This window comes from Melozone crissalis, unplaced genomic scaffold (genome assembly GCF_028551555.1).
Source record: "Melozone crissalis strain CALT ecotype California unplaced genomic scaffold, PUWL_Pcris_2 ptg000045l_1, whole genome shotgun sequence".
Lineage (NCBI taxonomy): Eukaryota > Metazoa > Chordata > Aves > Passeriformes > Passerellidae > Melozone > Melozone crissalis.
In genome coordinates, this window is record NW_026535823.1 from 10,938,191 (window position 1) to 10,961,455 (window position 23,265).

At 38.9% G+C, this 23,265-nt stretch overlaps 1 protein-coding gene across 1 annotated transcript in view; it reads left to right on the forward strand.

The window, feature by feature from the left end:
* The first annotated feature begins 5,329 nt into the window (after window positions 1-5,329).
* The window catches only part of CFH (complement factor H), a 28,336-nt gene continuing 10,400 nt past the window's right edge, over window positions 5,330-23,265 (forward strand). Inside the window, exons 1-12 of the mRNA XM_054285840.1 lie at window positions 5,330-5,491; window positions 9,283-9,468; window positions 11,207-11,312; window positions 12,021-12,097; window positions 13,682-13,876; window positions 16,097-16,267; window positions 17,687-17,866; window positions 19,309-19,509; window positions 20,760-20,930; window positions 21,274-21,450; window positions 22,327-22,503; window positions 22,661-22,834. Coding sequence (XP_054141815.1) covers window positions 5,431-5,491; window positions 9,283-9,468; window positions 11,207-11,312; window positions 12,021-12,097; window positions 13,682-13,876; window positions 16,097-16,267; window positions 17,687-17,866; window positions 19,309-19,509; window positions 20,760-20,930; window positions 21,274-21,450; window positions 22,327-22,503; window positions 22,661-22,834 — 1,876 coding nt within the window. The 5' untranslated portion in view covers window positions 5,330-5,430. The remainder of the gene's footprint in view (window positions 5,492-9,282; window positions 9,469-11,206; window positions 11,313-12,020; window positions 12,098-13,681; window positions 13,877-16,096; window positions 16,268-17,686; window positions 17,867-19,308; window positions 19,510-20,759; window positions 20,931-21,273; window positions 21,451-22,326; window positions 22,504-22,660; window positions 22,835-23,265) is intronic.

Here is a 23,265-nt window from a genome sequence, read left to right on the forward strand (position 1 = left end):
TTAGGCCTATTTTCTGTGTCAGTTACTGCTGGATGAGGGCAGCCTGTTTTATCTTCTCCATTTTTGTGACCATAACACCAAACTGTTTATTTCCATTTCAGCTCCAACTACTGCATGGACTCTGTCTCATTCTTTTGTGTCATTTCCTATTCAAATGATTACTTGTCTTACATCTTTTCCTAACAGCCTCTGTTCACACACATTATAATGTGAAAGCATCATCATTTTCTTACTTCTCCCTTGCTGCAAAGGAATTGTCACTGCAATCCCACTCTTCTCTTTCACATCCCTTTCTTTAAAAGGACTTCCTAGGGAGTTAGGGCAATGTTAGCTTATTGGGTTTGTCCTTTTTTGTTTGCTTTTACACAAATGGGATTTTTGGCTTTTGGAAATAAGGCCCATTTTTGCTTTACAGTACAGTCTGGGGGTGGGGTCTGAGTATTACCATAGCATAAAAATGACAGTGTAGCCCAGTAAGTTTCTGCAGAAAGAAATGCTTGTGTCACCCCCTTGCTGGGTAGCTGGGTCATGTGCTGAGCTAGTAACAGGGAGAGTTGATGGTAACTTTAATTGTCCTTTAGGAAAGTGCAACCACTGGGGGAGTATTACTGATATGTAATAAAACTTTGAAAAAAAAAAATCATCATTTTTTGCAATCTCCAGAACTGCTCCATGCTGGCTTTTGTTGTTTGTTTTTTTTTTTTTTTTTAATGACTATTTATTTCTAAGCAAGTCTTGCTATTCTTATAAACCTTTAAATCTTTATTTATACCATTTACTTTTTATTGACCATTTTGCACATCTCTTTATTTTATTGTCTGATATATCTTCCAGAGTGCAATGCTGCAATGTTTGGAATGGTTTAAACTTCAGGGGAAAAAATGTTCTTGGAGTCCTCCTATCTTTCCACTTGATGCCTGTTTTTTTAAATGGCTGTGCAGTAGCAGACTGTTCTGCTGGCATGAAAGGTTTGATAGTGATTCAGAAACAGTAACAGACTGAAATAGCCTAAAGTGAGAACAGAGTTTTAAGGTCACTGTAAAGCTCCAAAGCTAGGGCACAAAGTGAAATGAGAGATTTCAAATTTGATGATTCCTCTGAAAGCACTACCAAAAAAAAAAAAAAAAAAAGGAGGTGGTTTGGTGGTTTCATGTATCTAATTAAACTGCAGTGTTAGTAGGTAGAAGGCATGTTTTCCACAGCCCAGTGAGCAGGACTCTGCACTGCAAGCACGATCTGTAGAGAGCTGTTTGAGACAGGGCATCCAATATGACCTGATCCTTTTAGTGTTCTGTGCTAAGGCATCAGAGAAGAGATCTGAAAGGGACAGTGCACACTTCAGGGCCATCTGGGGCCTGGTGCACTCCAGCCCTGTGGCATCTGTGTGACCTGGAAAGGAGCTGCAGGACCATGAGAGCAGCACACTGCGTCACGGGAGAGCAGAGCAAGCTGCTGGGAAGTGGTGATAACCTGGGAATTGCCTTCCAGTCAATCCTCACTTGGCTGCGAGTAGGAGGACTAACTTCATTTCAAAGTAGGGTTACTGACAGCTGCTTTTATATAGGAGGAGAACATCTTTTTTTGCAAAGAACACCCTTTCAAGTAATTTTCACTTCACTTTTGAGTATAGAGCACCAAGGCAGGGGAATGAGGTGGTAGTTAAACACAAGTAATCAGAAGTGGGTTTATATTACTTTTAGAATTGGACATGCTATATATATTAGACAGGAGTGTCTAAGCACGTGCTGTTATCTAATTTACTTTAGAAGAAGCTGAAGGAATGTTCCTAAAGAATTCCTAAAGGAATATCCTAAAAAATAATATTGTGTTTCTGTTTGCAAGGATGCTCCCACAGCCCATTCTTGGTAAAATGGCCTGAAGAGCAACAGCTGTTAAGACAGGAATGCAAGTTCAAGCATCCTAATCTGTCTGAGAGTGCCTGTAGCACAGCTGATCCTGTTAAAGGGGATGACGAACTGCTAGAGAGTTACCAAGTGAGTTCTGAAATAAGGGAAGGGCCAATTTGGAAAGAAATGTATGGGCCAAATTGTAACAGGAGGGAAAACAGTAGGAATGGAGCAAGTGGTCAAAACCAGAGGAGGTGGGTTTGACACTGTTTGTTGTATGTTCAGCCCCTGCCGTCGCAAACTCCATGGGGACATGCCAGCAGCCTTTGTCCCGCTCGGGCAGTGACCGGGCAGCTGGCACAGGTCGGGACTGGCAGCTGGGGGTGTGGTGCCTCTCCCTGCTGTGTGCATCAGCAGTGGTGAGGAGCAGCCAAGTGCGCAGCAGTAAGTGCCCACATCTGCAGGGGTACCTGTGAGAGGGAAACTGTGTCTATAGCTGTGGGCGGGTGGGTGCACAGCTTTGTGTGCATGATTAGAACTTTGGGGGATTAGTGAAGAAAGGTTCTTTATTTGTGGGGTGTTTATTGACATTTTGTTTAACAGTGTATTGCCCATACTGGATCTGAAAGTGTATTCCACTGATTGCCAGTTAATTGTGTTCTATTTATAAATCAATAAACCAGTTTGGTTATGATTTGCTTTAAATGAAATAAAGTGAGCAGTTTTTCCCTGTCACACCCTTAGGTTGTGATTGTAGCAGTTATGTGATGTGTTAATATAATTATGAGTCACAGAAGTCGTGTGCTAGTGGGAGGAGAGACAAATGTTGAGGTTGCAAAGACAATCTCACTATTAATACAGTGGGATAGGACATTTTCATGGCAATTGTTGGACAGAGCAGTGGCTGATGCTTCTGTGTGCTCTAATGAGGTCATTAAACTCAAGTGTGACAGCAAGCATGCTGTTGGAACATGCTGAAATTATGCTGGCCAGAGATGCTATTTCAGCTGTGGCTAATTAAGCTTCTATTACCAGTTATCATTAGTCCCCTATGGAATACATTGACTTCCTGAGATCTGTGTTCCTAACACAAAATGGCTTCCAAACACTGGTCTGAAAATTATTCTGGTTTGGGCAAACACTCTGAACTTTGATGTTAAGCCTCCATGTTGAGTAAGGAACTAATAAAAACCTGAGTGCCTTATTCTGACCTCACACTGACTCTGCTTTGTGAAGGAGTTTTGGGTCAGATAACTTCCAACCTGTACTTTCCTGTGATCTCACACCTTGACATGCAGTACAGGGAATATGTGGTGACATTGTGGCTGTCTGGCTGTGTCCACAGCAGTATTTTGAGTGCAGTCACACCAGCTCTCAAAGCAGCAGCTCTGCTTCCTTAGATGAAATCCAGCTGCTCTTGGTTGCATAACTACTTTGATGTTTCTGCTTTTCTCATGAGTAGGAGGTAAACTCCAAAGATGAGGTTTTTTTCTCCTTGCCTTAGAGGTCCTGAGGCATGGTTTGTCTGTGTGCTATGTTTTGGTAGACACTGGAGGTGGCTGAACAAAGTGAGAACCGATTAAAGACAATAGATCTTGAACTGATAGCCCATGGAAGAGGTGAGGAAGGAAAGACAGTTTAAGCTCCTAATTCTATTTCCATTTGCCTAGTGTAAGTTTAGTAAATGACCTAAGATCACAAACCCAGGACTGGAAAGGACTGAGTCTGGTCCCTCACTTTGTGATTGAAGATGTTTTTTTTGTATAGGCCTATGTTATGTGTATACAAATATTGCTTCAAAGTTCAAATATTGCTACAAATATTCCTTCAAGTATTTACCAACAAATATTCCTTCAAATATTTACCAACTAAGTCTTCTATTTTCAGTTTAAATCTATTCATAGACATTGTATATCTGGTTTTGTGTCCTTATCTTTTAGCTTAAATAGTTTTAGCAATGCCTGTATTTATAGAGAGCAGTCAGGAAATTTGTGATACCACTTCCAGTTCTGGTTCAGCTATACCTGAAAGTATCTTTGACTGTATTTCAAGCCCATAATTATTTGACAAGTAGTTTAATAACTCAAAAGCAGTTTGATAAAACCTGAACCAATTTGATGGCATCAAACTTCATGGCATCACACTATTTAATACTTAAAACTGGAGAAATTGCAACTTCAACAGGTGCATGAAATATCCATTTACTGATAAGGTGTGCCCCAGTAACTGCAAGCTGGATGCCGATCGATCATCACAGGGTCATGGAGCACGGTGAGAGTTCATTCTCCACAGGAGTCATTTGTCAAGGGGAAGGGAAAGGAGGAGACATTTTGCTCTCTGAAGTCATTTCTGTAGGAGAAACAGCTGAGTGCCAGTTTTACTGAGACCATTTCTTAGAACTGGTGACTGAAAACACAGCCCAAAGTTAAAAAATAAATATTCCACCTGCATTTTAAGAAGAGAAAAAGTTTTAACTGCTGTAAATGCTGTGGAATTCAGGTTTGATTTGAGATCTGATCTGTAGACACTCGTTTTTATCCTATAGCAGCACAGTAACTAAGCTAGTGATTGTTAAGGATATGTTATGTGGGTTTTTGGGAGCATGCACAAGATGGATCTCTGTGTACTTCATCCAGTCAGACATCACCACTGTGGGGCATCTGGCCTGTGGCTGTTTTATGTTCATCTCCTGTGAGCACTTTGTACTATTACTTTTTTTTCTCCCTAATTCTCAGTCTCAAACAATTCTCTTCATAAGATCTACATTTCCACTGGAGAGCACTTGTAAAGCCAAGACATTTCATGAAACTGTTGATAAGACTATTGCTTACATAAACCCATGGGTAGTTCCTTTGCTAGGCATAAATATATATCTGTTCCTTTTTGCATAGTTTTATATTTTTCTTTGGAAGGTTCATTATCTGTGCTATACTCCATTCAAATCTTCTTGTCATTTCTCATGTTCTACTGAAGTGCTTCATCACCTGGGTTTATTTAATGAGGAATATGACCAAATGCATTTCCTTTGCTGTGGGTAGTGGGTGATCTTCTATAGAAACCAGTGAGTGACCCCTTAGTCCCTCTGTACTTTTGCCTGCTTTTTATTTTGATTGTTTGCAACCTATGTTTGGAATTGTATGTGTAGAGAAGTTCATTTTTACACACAGTTCACATGAATTTGTTTTCTAACTAAGCATATAACACACAAGGAATTGCAAAATAATTTATTTGTACAGCTTTTAGATATCAAAAGACATAACCTTATATGATCGTGGAAGGGATAAATATGGGAAAAAATGTGTGATGTAAAAATAAGCAGACCACAGGGAAAGGAGTGTGTCGACCTAAATTGCCAGGCATTTGTTTATTCATTTAGCAAGGTTCAGAGAGGGGGTAAAAAAAAGAAACACTTGTGTGTTGCAAGAGGTTTAGGGGAAGTGACTGCTGAAATCAGAGTATAAATGTTTTGCAAGGTCGGTCCATGGACCAGTTAAGTAAAAAAGCAGTGGAAATAGCACAAAGTAATGAATAAAAAAGTAGGCTGCAATACTGGATGTGTTTGCTGAGGGTTTGAATCTCTAGAATGTCGTTCCTGGGCTATGCAGCTCTGCTCGTGTGTTGGATGCATTGTGCTGCACAAAGAGGTAAGCTTTAACTGCTCTCTTAGAGTGTGTGTGAAGGTGGTAACTAAAGCAATATGCAAAGGCTTTGTAGGTTTTTTTCATGAACTTCTGACAATAATTGACATTTCTTCTGGCAGCTTTTAGTACCTTTAGTATTTAGTGTCCTGTCATAGGATTTTTTTCACCTATTTATTTTGCTGTTATTAATCTGTTGCCCAACTTTTCAAATGCTTTATGTCACTATAAACTGGAGCCAGACAACTGATTTTCTGTTAATTATGTTTGCTAATTGTTTTAATATCTAAAACCAGGAAGCAACTGGTAGATTAAAGTAGAAATGCACATTTATAGAATATTATTTTCTGTCTGGAATAACCTGTAAGATGATCTGAGGAGGATGAATGATTACTACATTGACTGAAAAACTTCTAATATATCTATTGACCGACTGGTTTTAGTCTAGGAGATAAATATATCCAGGTATGCTTTTTTCATGTTTGAAGAGGTAGCTAGTATTCTATGCATCTTTTCAGAAACATCTGGTGTTTTCTGTTTCTCTCTTCAGTGTATTTTTCTTCATTTGTTTTTATATTTTTTTATCCTTAGTTATTTAATTTGTTTGCTTTATGTCTGAGTTTCTTGGCATAGAGTGTTGTGCAAAGAGTGCTGTGTGGTTTTGAGCTGGAATGTCTTTGCTCAGTTCAGGTTGGTTTTCATTTCAGTTGAAAGTTATGAAGACCTTATTAATCACAAAGATCCAATGGATTTTACTTTGAAAAACTGAAAAATCAGAAAATTAAAACAATGTCCTATCTTAATTAAATATAAATAAATATTGCCTCAAAGCAACTAATAGTCTCATTTTTTTGCAAAGAAGTGCAGAAAAGTCCTGGAATTTGAAACTAAAGTTTGCCTGAATTTGCACTTTGTTTTCACAATGCTTTATTTAGGTCAGGGAGATTGGAAAAAAAATATGAATGCAGCAAAATTTGATTTACCCAGGACAGCTATTACCAGGGGTCATGCAGGATTCTTGTTTAAGCTTCATGCTGAAAGTCTGTGAGAGTTGTGGAAAGTCTTCTGAGAGCTGGGTTTTGCACAAGGAGTGGAAGCCATTTGCACCTGGATTTGTAATTCTGCTTGCACTTTGTAGAAGCTGCTACAGAATATTGTTGGCAAAAAAGCAGCTTGAGCTATTTCTAACTGAGGTCAAGTCACATGTAAATACTGAATGAGTAATTCCAGCTCTCCTGTCTGTCAGTAAGGAATTTGAAGGTATCCATTCTGTGCATGCTTTTTAATATAGAAATAAACCCCTCTGGTATTGGTGAGTGCATGGTGGAATTAATATAGGAAGTACAACCTGCCGGCAGATTTCTTCACCTCAAGCCTCTAAGAAACTGCATACACAGATACATATATATAGACTCACATACACATACTCTGACACTTGATGGTCACTCATAGTTTAACATCAGGGCAGGAGTGGGGAAGAGTTGAGATAAAACCCAGCGAGATCCAGCAAATCTTAGTAATGGTGAAGAGACTAAAGAGATTATCTTAAACTGGGGGCAGGGGGGTTTAATGTAAGCAAGGAAGAGTTAAGAGGCTGCATTCTGCACAGCAGGCAATAAATGTATGATATAATTCAGAGGGAGGAATAGAGAAGCTCTCACTGTACTCAATAACCTGTTTTTTTAAATTATGGATTTCAGTGTGCGCTCTCAGCTTGCAAACTGAACGTGCTAATTCAAACAAGGTATAATTAGAAATATGTGGAGTTAGAAACATTCTTTTTCTTGCCATTGAAAAGAACTTTTTGGGTAAACTAACAATTTTTAACGCATTTGAAAGAACCAGCTAGAGGATTCCTGTTCATTTTGCTTATTCCTACATTTTGCAAAAAATGTTGTTAGAATTTGAGTCTGTCTTTTCTTGCTAAAAAAAGCCTCTCCTACGTTTTTTAGAGTAGCCTAGTACCCTCTAGTGCACAGAAACAATAATTTTTATTCAGATGTAATCATTCATAGGAGGGAGAATATTTATCAAAGCAATTGGAAAAAATGGGTGTGGGCACACTCTTCATTTAGCACATCAGCAGTATTGTCAAAGCTTGTCTAATTCTTCTGGCTACTTAAAAGAGCCAAACTAAAGTTATTAAAGCTCAAAATTACCATTCTTTTCAAACTATACAGTTTCAAATAATGTGTTTTTTTCTTTGCAACAAATCTTTTTTTCCCCATTTTTAAAACCATTTTATAAAATTATGCCTCTAATTTGGTTGGTACTCCCCTGACTGAAATACAGCAAATGAGTTCTCAAGGGTGTGTCTTTGTAAACTCAAGTAAAACTCACTTTCCACTCTTTGGGATTTCTAACACAAAATGAGAAGATAAAATACACCTTCTTCCACATCAGCTGCTTAATGTGTGGTGTCATCTCTGCAGTGCAGTTCAGTGAGCTTTAACTCCACATCCCTCACACGAGGTAAGATCCCAAAGATTTTTTTTCCCCCAGTCCTATTTCCAGGCAGCACCTGGGTAACCCATAGGAAGGTTTCAATGAGGATGCTGCTGCTTTCTGAAACCCATGAACTTACAGCTGAACTGGGGAGAGGACACCTGTGCCAGGTCTCTGCTGAGTAATGCATCTACTCACCAAAGGATTTCCTTCCCTCATGGACATTTCTTCTCCCATTTACTTTCTATACAGAGATTTCATTCCTTTTCCAAGGCTTTATTCCTCAGGGCTTGTTTTATTTATTCCTGATGAATGCTCACCTTTCCATCATGTTCAGATGGAAAAAAAGAGTTCATTACATTTAATTAGCTAGGCTGTTCAGAGACTGTTACTCTGGGTGAAACTTCATCTTCCAAAATGTGTACATTTCAGTCACCCAAGCCCTGTAAATTAGTCACTGAAATTAGGGCAATTATTTCTTGACAAAATCCTTTAATTTTTCGTTAACAGTTTCCCAACATTTGCTTCTTTTCTCTTTGGTCCGACTTTGCTCATTCTCAAGCTGTTGAGGAACTTCTTAATAAAATAAATTCAGGTTCGTTTGTTGTGGTTCATATGGGCATGGCTGTACATTTCATGTGCACTGAAGGAGGCCCAGAAAGGAGCTTTTGGGCAAGGACTGTATAATACTGAGCTAATAAGAAATACCAGACACCACCATCCACTCCCCAAACTATGCTTGGAAGCTAAAGGTCAGAGTGAATACCCAGAATTAATTATATTGTGTAACAAGGAACTTGTAAGTAAGGAACAAGAGGAAATAAGTTTTGGAATATCAGGTGATCTGAGCCTGGAGAGAAAGTTTAGGCAATGTAAAGGTGAGTGAAGGTTTGGCAGAACGTAATCAATGACGTGTGAAATAATGTCAGTAAAGGTGGTGGTGGGTGGAGAAGAAAATAGTTTGAAAGGAGACTGCAGAGTGCCCAGAGTTGTTCTCTGTGGCAGTGGGAGGACAGGCCTGGAGCAGCTGCTGCAGATGGAAGGGCAGGAGGTGTCTGCAGTCAGAGCCAGGGCACTGATCTCCCTGCAGGCTGTGTAACTAAAATCTGTTTCATGAACCATCACTGTCCTGGATGGTTCCTTGGCACCTGGCTATTCCTGTGTCCTCCTAAATGTCTAGTCACATTCCTACAAAATGTGCATCCTTGTCACTTTCCTATTTTGTGCTGATTCAATAGCAAACACTCATCACAAATGGCCCCAGGATTTCTTGCTACATTTCCTATTGCAAGATTGTTTTGGTGTTTGTAGCACGTACTTCAGTCACCAATGTTTTTATTTCAAATTTCTAGCTTGTGAAGGACCTCCTCCTAGGAGAGTAAAAGAAGTGCCTACTAAAACCTGGGACAAGCCTCCCTATCCCCATGGGACCCAAGCAATTTACAATTGTCGGCCTGGATATGTAAAAGTTGGGCGAGTTGGGTTTCGGTGCATTGATGGAGTGTGGAAGGAGCTGAGTCCAGGGACAGAATGCAAAAGTAAGTATTTGTGCAAAACATCTGCAAACATTTGATCTGGCAGACCATATGCCTTGCCAGTGATGTCAATGTGAAATTGTACCTTTACTCATAAATTACTTGTTGCTGCACTCTTTAAAATATTACCTTAAAAAGGATATGTGCATAAGGGAACTTCTTTTAAGTTCCTTTTCTCCAGATCAAAGGATTTATTTTTTTTCTTTACAGAAGATCTTATTCTAGACCAGACTTACTAACCCAATTTACATTATTAAAATCAATTATTCAGTTCTTAGAAGCTTGCTTTCAAAAATTTTTAGTCTAAGCAGGATAAAGCACAAACCTGGCTTCTGAATGTGAGTCAAGAGACAGATTATTCAACTATTTCTCTGAAAGATATCATTTCTTGTAAGTGGGAAATTATTTTTCCCTGCCTTTTCTTTTAAGCTGTAATTCACAATTAGGATGAGAGCTGCTATTTATTATCTCTAGCGTACTGTGCTGAGAGTTTTCAAGTATCACACACTCTCATACAGAATTCATTATTGAAGAAATTGAAGTTTTTTATCATTAGCGAGTAGGTACTTCTTTTCTGTAATAAATGAGCTTTGAACACAAAGGAATTTTAGAAACAAGGGGTTATGATTGTGTATCTAACATACAACATTTTTACTAGTACAATATAAATATTTGGTTTGAGAACATAAGTCCTGGGTGTTCAGAGAGAGATTAATACACACCATGAGTAAGAATTATTAAGTCACTAATAGGTTTTTTTACATTTTTGACTGAGTGTCTGTCTCAGTGTTCAGATTTCATTGTGTAAGCAGTGAGTGAGCAGAGCCCTTCCAGAATTTGGTTTGCAGGATGTTTTAGCAAATGCTGCCACCCAGTGAGCAGGGCTGCCACCGGCACGGAGAGCATGGGGAGAGGAGGGGATGCTCTGCTCATCCTGGGGGTCCCTCGGCAGGACAGGGACACAAACACTAATCAGGAGCTGCCATTTCCTCTGAATCCCCCTGCAGCAGCTTTGGGGCCTGCTCAAACACATCTTCGTTGGTAAAAACGGAGGATGTTGGTAGGCCCCAAGAATTAAATTGCCTTGCTTGACAAGAATCAGGAAAGATTTCTGCTGAGGAGGGGTAATAGGTTTCAGCTATGCAGTTTATTTTGCAGTCCATGTTATGAGATCAAAAGAGGATGAGTGAGAGTGTTCATCTTTTCCACTCTTTTGGGAATCCAAAGCAAAGAGCTAGGGCCAGGCCATAAGGAAAGTCCGGTGGGGAGCTTTGAGCAGCAGGCACTAAGGACCAAAAATAACTCCTGTGCCTTTGGTCACCCTACTTCCCTCAGCACAGTCCTCAACAGAATTCAGGAAATTTCATTTCTGATTTGGATTCTCTACTGGAGGCTTTGGTGTTACAAATTGTATGAAAATTGCCATAAATTTGTCATAAAAATGAATATGAGTTCAGCCTTTTTAAAGGAATAAAACATCCTGATTTGTGGTTTGGGGTTTGTTGCAGGTAGGTTGGTTTTGTTTCTTTTTTTGAATAAGCATACTCTAGTATGTTATCATTGAAAACTATGAAAATAGTGATAAAAAAGAGATGTTAATCAAACTTATGCTGAACATTTCTGAATTTTTGAAACCCCTAAAGACCATACTCACTACTAATCACTGGAAAAATGCTGTCTTTCTCATTTTCACTTTTCTATGTAAGTAAGGCTTTTTCCCTTTTTTTTTTTTTTCAACCAGATAAGCCCTGTGGACATCCTGGAGACACTGACTTTGGTTTCTTTGAACTTACCAGTGGAACTGAATTTGTTTTTGGTGCCAGAGTTGAGTACAGATGTAACGATGGGTAATACTCATTTAATTCAATGTATGAGAATTAACATAAGGTGTTAATTATACTGTCAGTTATACATTTATTCTCTGTAATACAGTTTATTAATATTTAATGCTTGCTTACATGTTGTAAAAATGTTTGAAGGAAGATATTTCTGGCAGACTCACGTGTCTTCACTAAATGCTTGAAAGAAATTCTCTATCTATCTTCTCCACTGAAAACTGCAGCAAGTCAAATACATGGTATTATTGTGCTTGTGTCTGGGTATTTTCCTCCTGAAAAGCAAATCAGCTTTGGTACAGTGCTTTAGCCATGCTTTTGCAGTTGTTATGTTACTGGAATCTAGCCCGAGTTCCACAAGAGAGTTCCAAAAATCAATATTCTCCTTAATCCCTTCAGTTCCTCACTGTCTTTTCAGAGTAGCTGTCCTTCCTCTGAGTGCATTTGTTATGTAGCCAAAGCTTACTATCTCTGTAATGAAGAAGCCTTCTTCCTTATTCCTTCCTACTCTCTGATTTGATTCGATATTTTTTCCATGTGCAAACAAAAGACAGTACATAGGGAAAATGCAGGTAAAAAGCTGCTCAGTGCTGTCACATTTTGGTTATTCTATGCTGGAACACCTGAAGCCATCTTCCTCTGCTTCAAAAACAGCAGCACTGTTGTTTCTGTCACATAATGCAAGTGTATTTTAGTATTTTTTGCCTTTTATTTGGTAAGGTACCAGATGCTCAGCCAAAGGAATTACCGTGAGTGTCAGGCAGATGGATGGAGCAATGACATCCCTCACTGTGAAGGTAAATGGAGTTTGACATTAAATTCTCTGTTAAATTGTCTTTATATCTGTCTGATGCTATCTAAAATAGTCTGTGATTGCTTTACTAGTATTAATTCACCTATGTTTAAAGTCAAGTTAGGCAGCAGAGAAGCTCTTGCAGTGACTTCTCAGCTCTTTTAGTCTTTAGCTCTTTTTAGCTTTTGTTAAAAACCCTTCCCAAAGTGGAGTCCTGTCACTTCCAGACAGGCCTAAAGCTCTCCCCCAAAAGCCCTGACAGAGTAGCTGCCTACAAAACATGGTTGCCAATGGCATTTGGGATGATGAGTTTCAAGCCAGCGTGAAGGCTTTTGTGTTTTTTAGCTACTTTCCTCCTCCAACCTTGTGAACATCCTAAGCATTAAGATTTTGTTAAGGTCTCCCTATTAGCATACTAATAAGGAAGACATTCAGTAAGCAAGAGTGAGAGCAAGGGGGACACAGACATCAAGACTTAATAGACTGGATGGCTCCGATTATGGTTTTAGAAACCTTTTCACCAGTCTCAAGCCTGTATGATCATGAAAATAATGTTCCTGCTCTTCACAAGGATAATTTTTAACTGCTTTATTTTAACATATGTGGGCAGCAGTGACATTTTTGTTTGGGTTAAGCATCTGATGTCAGGAAAGGGTCTCTAAGAGCAAATAAAAGTAGATATCTTGACAAGAGCTTGTTGTCTGTGGTTTAATATTTCTGTGGATTTAGATACTTTGCGTTTAGTTTACTGGATTTTGAGGGCACTCACACTTAGGTATTGAGGTCTGTCTGCACCAAATGGAGCAAGGGTTTCCAACATTTTTGTCATGTCTCATCAAGATACTTCAGTTTCAAAGTCCTCCTAAGTTATTTCTGTCCTGGTTGAGTTTTCACTGAATTAAAGAAAGAAAGAATTTGTACAGTGCCCTAAATGTGAAGAACCTATGAGACAGAATATGAGCTCATGGAAAAGGCAGATGACTTCTAAGATGGCAAATGTAAGAGAGAAGCAGCTTTGGTAAACAATACAAAATCCACTTTTGTACCTGCTCAGTGATATCCATATCCATCTAAGAATGAGCTTTGATAGTCATTTCCCCCCTTAATAAGACATATCTGATGAGATAAGTTAATTCTTTTTTTTTCTACAGGTACATAATTGGGAGATACAAGAGCTCTAATTAATGTCTGCCAATGTGTTTGTTTACTTTAGTAACATAATTGCTCTGATATCCTTAATGAGAATTTATAACGGAACTGAATTAGAATTTTAGCTAATTACACACTGTTGTAGGCAGTGTGTAATTCAGCACTGTTCCAGATAGCAAACTGTCCTTAGCAAACTCAGTTTGGCACAACTCTAAGCAAAGTCAACTGATTTTGGCAAATTTTAATGGTGTCAGTCAAGGCTCAGCTAACCATAATTTAGGTTGGGTGAGATCATCTAATTCAGTGGATGCTCTGTCTTATTTTTTTTATATGTGTAAAATATTTTCTGTATTTTAACTTTTTTGTGTGACAGCTTATTTTACAGACCTCAAAATTACTTTTTTCCCTTTCTTTGTTTGTTTTTTTTTTTTTTTTCCAGTGATAAAGTGTTTACCTGTACAAGAACCTGAAAATGGAAGGATAATTATGACTGGTGCATTTGAGCTAGGCCAAGAATATTCCTTTGGCCAGGTTGTAAATTTTGAATGTAATGCAAAATACAAGCTTGTTGGAGCTAAAGAAATTGTTTGCTCTGCTAATGGAGAATGGAGCAGCGATGTGCCTCAGTGCAAAGGTAAAAAGGACACTATTGACTGTGTGTCATTAAGATGCTTTGTTCTCACAGACTCCTAAATCATGGCCACCGTATGGGAAGCCACAAAGTTTTCACTTTCTCTCACAGCAACTAAGCTTGGTGTGTCTATAAACAAGCTCCAGTGCATATATGAAAAAGTAGGATAAGAAAGAGAAATATAATAGTATTGGATACTAAGATAAGGATAATAGAGCATCTGTTTGTTCCATATTTTTCCCACAAGCTGTATATTTTGCCAGGCTGCACTCTAATTCTTTGGTATATCTGCATAAGAGTCAACCAGTTCAGTGTTGATTTAACTAAAGTAATCAGAAACAACTTTGAATCTGTGTAAAACAAGTTTAGTTAACAAGTAGGACTTTAATTCTTAGGGTACGTAGAATTAAAAAAAAAGTTAGATTTTTCTTTCCTCACACTAATGTGTTTGGAAAAGTTGGAAGGTTTGTGTTTAGTTTTTGCAGAACCCCAGAATCAGTGAGGTAGTGTGGTACTTCTGAAGGTCCCTCAAAGCAATTAGCTGGGGCAAGTTGCTCAAAAAAATGTTCAGTCTGCTTTGGATATCTCCAAGGATGGAGATGCACAGTTTCCCTGGGTAACCCGCTGCAGTGGTTGAACTATCTTTAGTGAAAACTTAGCAGTGGCATTTCCTGTGTTTCATTTGGTGCCCATTGCTTCTCACTGTATGGCTGGTGGCCAGTGAGGAAGGTCCAGTTCCATCACCTTTGCTTCTGCCTGCCCCACTGAAGCCAGGAATTTACTCATGTAAAACAGATTGCCCTCCTCCCCCGAGCTTTCCTTACTCCAGACTCTCTTAAACCTCTCTCTCTACCTGTCAGTTTTTCCAACTCCTTAATTATCCTCCTGTCCCTGACTGGATCTGCTCCACTATGTCCTGATCTTTCCTCTGCTGGGAGTTCTGCCCTGCAGAGATGTGGAGGGGCAGCATCACCCCCTTTGGCCTGCTGGCAGCACTTTTCCCAGTGGAGCCAAGAGTGTTTTCTTTGCTGCAAGGGCCCATTGCTGGCCCCTGTCCAACCTGTCCATCAGGACCACCAGCTTTTTTTTTTCTGCAAAACTGCTTTTCAGCCAGTCAATCCCACACTGCCCTGCCTGCAGCTGGCACCGGTGGATGGGATTATTTCTCCCAGTTTCTGAAAAAAGAATGGATGGGATTGGATTGTCAGGGTATGAGAATGAGTCCCAGGAAGATTATGGCAACCAACACTTAAATATTCAGAACATCAAGTTTCTTAGATTATTTCTATGTTATTTGATCATGAAGTATGTGTTTAGAAGAGCAGAATACACGTCAGGATGGCAAATATATTTATGGCTTATTCACAATTCCAGTACTGCTTTTTGCTGCTTAGAAACCCCCCTTTACTGTTTTTTGTACAGCCTGAAGTGGAATTAAACATTTATGCTTGTAACATTTTCAGAATATAGTGAATTTCATGAAACAATGACCGTTCTCATGAGCAATATTTCATTTTAAACACAAAGTAAATTTTGTAAAAGAATCCAAGAGAACTCTTTGGTGTCCTGTTCTGTGACCTCAGAAACAAAACATTGAATATCTTCTGGCTTTATGAATGCATTTTTAGGAAACTGCAAGATCATGGTGGTTTTATTTGGTTTGGCAAGGAACTGGGAACATTGATGTTTTCTTATAGATATCAAGCATTCTAGTGTCAATTTCCAGATACTTTAAATTCTTTTCTCCTTTTGATGTCTTGATTTAACTAATAGCCTACTGGCTCTGAGAGCACAATAGGTCTGTTGGAAATTACAAAAAAATTATCTGAAAAATAGAAAATCCTAAATTTCAGCTACCCTGATATCTTATTTTGGAATGTCTTCTGCCTTATCTCTTGATTCTAAATCCATTAAAGTACAAATCAAAGCCCTGAAATCTGTCTCATGAACCAATTTGCAATTGAAGCTGTGCTACACCACATGTTCCACCTGGAACTCAGAATCAAATAAATGCTCAAATAAGTTCCAAATGGCTTCCAAATGCAAAAGTTTTTGTGCATTGAAATTAACCCCTGTACACCCCCCCCCCCCCAAAAAAACCCCAAAAAACCAAACCAAAACAAACCAAACAAAAAAAAACCAACCTAAATTTTATTTTAATAGAAATTTATCCTGAGCAACTAAAAATTAAAATATGTGAATTTTTGTCTGTTTCAATTTCAGAAATTAACTGTGATGTGCCAGAAATCCTTCATGGATATGTCCGTTCTCCAAGGAAGTCTTACAAGGAAAATGAGCTGCTGCAGTTTTTCTGTAAAGAAGGATATAAATATGGGAACAAAGCAGATGCACTGTGCACTGCATCAGGATGGAATCCACCTCCCTATTGCACTGGTCAGTCTTCCCTAAAGTAGTTTTGCACTTTAGTTGGGTTTGGAAGTAATTTTAGAGATTAAAAAGTTCATTCATGACAAAATAATCCATCCACATCCAATATCCATGAAAACTGGAAGGATTAAGTGCTGAGGGGCCCAAAGAACTGGATAAGAGTTTTCCATGAAGAGCAGGAGCAAAACCAGAATCTTGTGAATCTCTACAAATTCATATATTTACAATGCTAAAGGCCCCTATTGTTTTTTAACTCTCAAATGCCTTCATGTGACAAATCCATAATTCCTGAGGCTAGTCCTGTTTGATATCAGCCCTATGGGTTATGGATTTTGCTTCAATTACAGCACTTAAAGGCTGTATTTAAATCTCTGAATATGCTTGTCATATCCCAACTGAAATAGTTTCATAAAATTTTGGAGAATTTATCAGTGCCTTGAATTTTCTTCAAGAATTTGCCAAAATCTTGAAACTGGGAAAAAAATGTTGGCAACAGGGCAACATGATAGGATTTTATGCACCACCCACCTTCCTGGGACTTCTTCCAGAAAGACTCCTTTAGAAATAAAGACTTGTTGTCAGTCTTGGAACCCAATCAGTTTTTGACCTTTCTGATTCAAGATTAGTAATGTCATTAATTAATATGCATTGCCAACAGTTTGACAACATACTGCTTTTAAGGAGTGCCAAACAAAAGGACACTCATATGCTGGGCTCTGTTACTTGAGGTGTACTCAGACAATGGTTCTGGATCCTACTGGGTTTATCTCTGGACCTAGAGATTCAACAGGGCGTGCATGAAAACTGATTCACCCACCCCCACAGCACAGCAGCACCAACCTGTGGTTGCCTTACAGTCATCCCCTCCCAGCCCTCGGGGTGCTGGTGATATTTTCTGAACTCGAAGAAGACACAAAACCCCCAAAAGACAGGAGTTTATAAATCTGTTAGCCTGACTTCTTTGAGCATGAAGGTATCTTGAGTTTTTAGAATAATATTCTTGACCTTTTTCAGTACTTCCAGTGTCACTGAAGGACACTAATCTTAATCACACAACCTTTGAATGATCAGTTCCTAGTCAAGTATAATTATTTCTGCATTTAGGACTTGCCAGTGAAATTGTCCTCCTTTGGGACAGTGTCCGTAAACAAGCCCAGCAAAACCCAGCTGCAGATCTAAAGGAAAAAATTAGGTTTGGTTTGATGGCTTCCAGTTCTTTCTCTAACCATTCTGTTTGCAATTAAGTTTTAATCTTCTAATTAACATGACATCAGTAACAGCTATCACTCTTCTCTTACAGAACCACACGCTTCTAAGAAACATCTTTTTAAACAATTTTATACAGTTATGGCCAATATAGTATGGAAACAAGAACTTATGCAATACATTTAAACATATTCTTATTTTTTTCCTGTTTTTATTTAGAAATTGTATGCTCTCCTCCAGTAATTTCCTCTGGGAACTTTATACCTCAAAAAGACAAGTACACAGTGGGTAATACAATCACAGTAGAGTGTGATGATGGGTTTCATTTTAAAGCAATAACTGGCAGAAGCACAGCTGAATGCACCAAGAATGGCTGGGTGCCTGAACCAGCTTGTGTCCGTAAGTAGCTCTCATCAGTAAAGTTACAATGTGGAATTGTTGGAAGTATCTCAGAGAAAATAAGTTAAGAGCAAAATTTGAGGAGCATTAAATATGATAGTTGCTTATTTTTTTCTTTGTACTGTAAAGCTTAATTTGATGGTTTAGAAAAATCACCTGTAAAAACAATGGTGTAATCCAGATTTACATTGTGTTTATTAACACACATATTACCTCTTACTTTATTTGTAAATCTGTTAAAATGGGCTACAGTCAGCTCACTGTCAGGAAGGTTTGTGCTCCACCTGAGGAATAGCATCCCAGTCAGGGTTAGAGGACGTGGGGAGTTTAAAGTAGCCAAACCACAGGTAATGATTGGAAAATACCTTTCCTTCTAGTATCACAGCTCTAGATTTTTACTTGTAATTTGATGTTATGGACAGTCACAGGATTTTATCTATTTTATAGCCTGTCAGATAACGAAGCAAGGGATTCTTGATGGTTGATGAGTTATTTCTTGGGTTAAACTTCCCATAACTGCAATTAAAGTTTTGCCCAGTAGGCACAGTATAAAAAAACCAAATATATAAATTAGCGGCTAGTGTCAAAATTTAACACTCTTTCATCTTTGGCCACTGAAAATAAAACTTCAAATGTGAGAGAAGCCCTGATGAAATCAGTCTTGTAAAGGAACCTTTGGATAAGATGATTAGAGCTATTTCTGAAACATGTTCTTTTAGTATCTGGGTTTTCTCTTATCAGTCGGGTTCTAAAATTCAGGTGTCATTCTGAGCCCACTTCACTCATAATTGAATGGTCTGCTCTGCCCTGGCATGTAGACTCTGGGTCAGAACATTTGGGAGGAGCATGGGTAAACTTGAATGGAAGTTTCTGAGAATCTCCTCCTTCTATCCTGGACTTTTCCCTGGAAAGGATCAGTTATTTTGTGGAACCAAGAGAATAAAATTAAAATGCTGCAGCTTTAAAATAAAAATGAAAAGAGTCAGGAAGAGCCTTAGGTGCAGGAGCCCAAAAGTTATAAATGGAGGTGGCAGGAGTCATCTCAGTGTTAAGAGTCCACAGTTCAGTTTCTATATCTGAGCCAGATGACTGGGCTCCCTCTGTGGTCAGAGTAGTAAATTTAATCAAGACCCTCTCCAGTGCCATCTCACTGTACAATGAATACTAACCTTTGGTCTCACAAATCACCCTCAGGATTCTGCAGAGAGTGCTGGCTGGATTTCTGCTGGTTGCAATGGAATGGAGGGAAGTAACACAGCTGTAGGCAAAGACCCCAGGAGCAGAGTGTGGTTGTTCCTGCACTCCTTACCATCTTCCAGGGTGTGCAGTCCTGGTTCTGTGCATTTCTGAAAATACTCAGATGATGAAGCTGAATCTGAGTTGTGTCCTGAGCTTTTTATTGTGCATGTGTTGATATTGTTGCTGTTCCATTCTGTTTCAAGGGAAGCCGTGTGAATACCCACCTATAGAAAATGGCCAATTAACTTATTCGCATGAGCACTATAGAGACTATTACTTTCCAAAAAGATTTGGACAGACTGTAGATTACCGCTGCCTCAATGGCTATTCAACCCCCACTGGACATGGCTGGGTTCGAATTACCTGTACTGAAAGGGGCTGGGTTCCAGAGCCAAAATGTCTGAGTAAGTACATTTCCACTATATACTCAATTCTGGGTTAATTATCAAAGATCTTTGCAGCAGAACTTTTTCTGATGGAATACAAGACAAAACAGTTGCTGAAAGTCAAATTGCTTTAGGTGACCCCTGGAACTGTACCCAGACTGTCTTCCTATCTGCAGAGCATAAAATGTCACCTGGGGACACTCAGATATCATGCTTTTGGATTTTGAAGATTGCTTACTCCTGAAGATATTCATAAGACTAAGAAATATATATAAACCTTCCTCTTCTCTGGCTTCTGGTAATATGAAAGTATATACTTTCATCTGCACCACTGCTGCACACACAAAGTTTCTACTCTATGTAAATATATTCTCCCTTCTGTGGCTTGGGCACTTTGGCGCTTAGTCTTCATCTTCTCTGAAAAGCATTGCCTGGTTCCTTTGGAAAACTGAATTTTAGAGCTGAAAAGGTGTCACATTTTGCAATAAGCTGAAATGGATTATGGTAACAGCAAGAGAACCAGATACACTGACTCAGATTTAAAATTAATTTGACTTAAAATTAATCTAAAGCAGCGAGATGAGATCTCCTCTCACACATCTTCAGTCACAGCAAAGTACCTACCTACTGGTAGGGCACAAAAGTGGACTGCAAAAGGTTGCTCTTTCCTCATTGCCCTCAGTAGAGTGGTGCTCATTGCAGGAGGTGAGTGGAGCCCTGCCTGGAGGAAAGGAGCAGGCACTCAGATAACACAGTTTAACATCTCTTCAGCCATCTGCCATATGTCTGGATTCTTGGGGACAGGAGGCCTTAGAGCCAGCGTGCTAAGCTGTTGCTAAAATCTCTAGAGCTGGTTTGAGAGGCTGCTACACTTCCACAGAATGATAAAATCTCCTGGAGGCAAATGCTGGAGTTCACTCTGGGCATGCACTAACATTTTAGAGATGAACGAGAGCAAACCGATGTGAGAGGCACTGAAGTGAGCCAAGCTTGCTTGTGAACAACGAGTAAGAGATTTTTGGTTACTAGGCCACCTCTTATTACTTTAAGTAGTGACTTCCAGTTCTGATCTTGTGGTCCATTAACCACAAGGCACTGAAACAAAACACTCTTTCATTCAGATTTGCACACGAGTGTCTTTTTGTGATACAAGGCTACAGAAAAGTGCTTGGAGACCTGTTTGTTAGTAACAGTTCTTAAGGATTTATTTCCCTCAGTTCTTGCTGTAGAAACTTCTGTGGTTAAATGTACTTTCCTTCCTCCTTTAGAACAATGTTTCACCGGACAGCTGGCGGGCGGTTATTTCCTATACGGGAACAATTATTTCGTGGAAGGTGACAGAGTCAGATACACCTGCCACCCTGACTTCCAGGCTCAGCACAACGAGGTCACATGCACCAGGAATGGCTGGGCACCTCCTCCCAGGTGTACCCGTAAAAGTGAGTGTGCTTGCATTTTGGTGAGGTTTCTAGCTAAAACTATTTGCTGTAGCAGTAATTTCTGAAAATGAAGACTCTCCTTCACAAAATGATTTAACATACTACAGAAGTTTTCTCTCAGAATATAGGTCTGAAACATCCAACCAAGACTTCCATTCATTTAAATAACATATTAAGCATTATGTATTAGCAATGTATGGAATTAAAAATGTATTCAGTTGACCATGTATTAAACAATTTTCTCAATCCTACTGCTGCTTCTCCTGTCATCCTTCTGCTCTGATTTTTATGCATGTAGCTTGGCAGTGCTTTACTTGGAAGAAATCTTGTCTCTTTCTTTCAGAAAAGTGCCAGGATATCATTGTTGAGAATGGCTATTTGAACTCGGATAGGAGAACATTCAATTTAAAGGAGAAGATCCCGTATGTATGTCATGCTGGGTTTGTGACTCCAGAAGGACAAGAATTAGGATACACACAGTGCAAAGAGGGTGGCTGGACTCCACCTCCAAAGTGCATCAGTGAGTAGCTAAAGGTTTCAGGGCTCCCTGTCATTGTCACCAGTATGTCCTGTGGGCATGGTGTTCTGTGATGTTCTCTGGCCTCACAGATTTGTCACTTTGACTTGTAGAGGTTTCTTAATGGGCAGAGGGACACTCAGATAGAGGGCTGATTCTCCAGAGATTAACCTCTCTCAGACTCCAAGAAATAGAGAGAAAATGTAAAGGATCTTCTTGGATTTCTTTAGCACTGAGTAAATGGTAATCACTGACCTCTTCAGTGGTTCTTCCCTGATACAAGGTACATTTGCCCAAATTTACTCCCAGTTTATGAAGCAACATCTGTGAACCAAGGCATTCCACCAAGAACTTTATTTAAATGTGACAAAACTAGAGACAAAGAGAATTAATAATTTCAAAGTTCCTTCCTCTCCTGAACGCAGCTGTCGTACAGTTGGAGACTTAATCTTGTATTGTTATATGTTGGTCATAATATTGACCAACTTTAGCTACTGTTTTATCTTGTCCTTTTATTTCAGACTGCCTTTACCTAGGATTTTGTGGCTTTTTTCTGACTCACAACTGACCATGGGAACAGCAGTACAAACTATTTGCTATGACACCTAAACTTATATTAATGATAATACAGATAATGATAATAATATGTAGCTAAAGGAAATAATTGAATCTAAGGATGAAATATTTACCCTAAAAATTACTTCTAGACAAATTCTGGAAGATTAATACAATAGATAATATGTGAATATGCCGCATGTTCTACAATAATATTCAGACAATGTAGAATTACTGATGTTTCAAATATACCTACAGGGATGATACTTCCAAAGAGCAGTGTTTCTGGGTAACTAAATTCACTAACTGTGTTTTATTCTACAGAATCATGTAAAGCACCAGAGGACATTTTGATTCGCCCCACAAACAAAACTGTGTTCCTGCCTGAAGATACAATTGAGTATTCATGTTTGGAGGGATACAGGACTACAAATAACATGCCAACTGATACCACAACATGTGGCAAAAATGGAGAATGGAGTCCAGAACCTGAGTGTCGTGGTGAATATTTTTGTGTTTGCTAATCACTGTCACTCTCTGTATATACTCTGTGAACCTTTTTTTCTTTAAGCCTTCCTTTGGTTTTGTTCTAACCAGTAGCATTTAATGTACTTTCTGTAGGTTGTCCACTATATGTTAAAATATTTTTTCTCTACAGAAATCGAATGTATGCTGCTGCCATTGAGAAATGGGAATTTCTCTCCCAAAGAGGGTAAATACCACAGTGGAGCTGTTGTGACATTTACCTGTGCAAAAAACTACATAAGGGTGGGACCTGCCTCTGCTCAGTGCTACCACTTTGGATGGTTTCCATCACCACCAGTGTGTCAAGGTAATTCTGCAATACTGAAACTGAGCTGGTAAATTACTTGCACAAAATATTAATCAGGTTATTGACTTTAATGTTGAAAACTTGTTCACAACTTCATAAATAATGTGCAGTATAGGAATGATTAATTTGAGTAGTGTCCTCTCTTACTGTATTCCAAAGGTCCTGGTTTTGGCATTTTAATATTGATACTTATCAGATAATGCACCCTGTGCTCTTTTTTTTCTGATCATATAAAATTGAGGGAAAAAAATGGTTTTGGAGGTGACACAGAGCTGGACCCAAAAAAGAAAAAAGAAACCCGGTGAAGGATTTTCCCATGAAATTCTTAGTTTCATATAGTAGGATGAGTACATTCATACAGCAGGAAAATATGTATCCCTTTACTTAGTGTTCTTAATTTAGTACACAACTTCCTGGCATCTGAGAAGAGC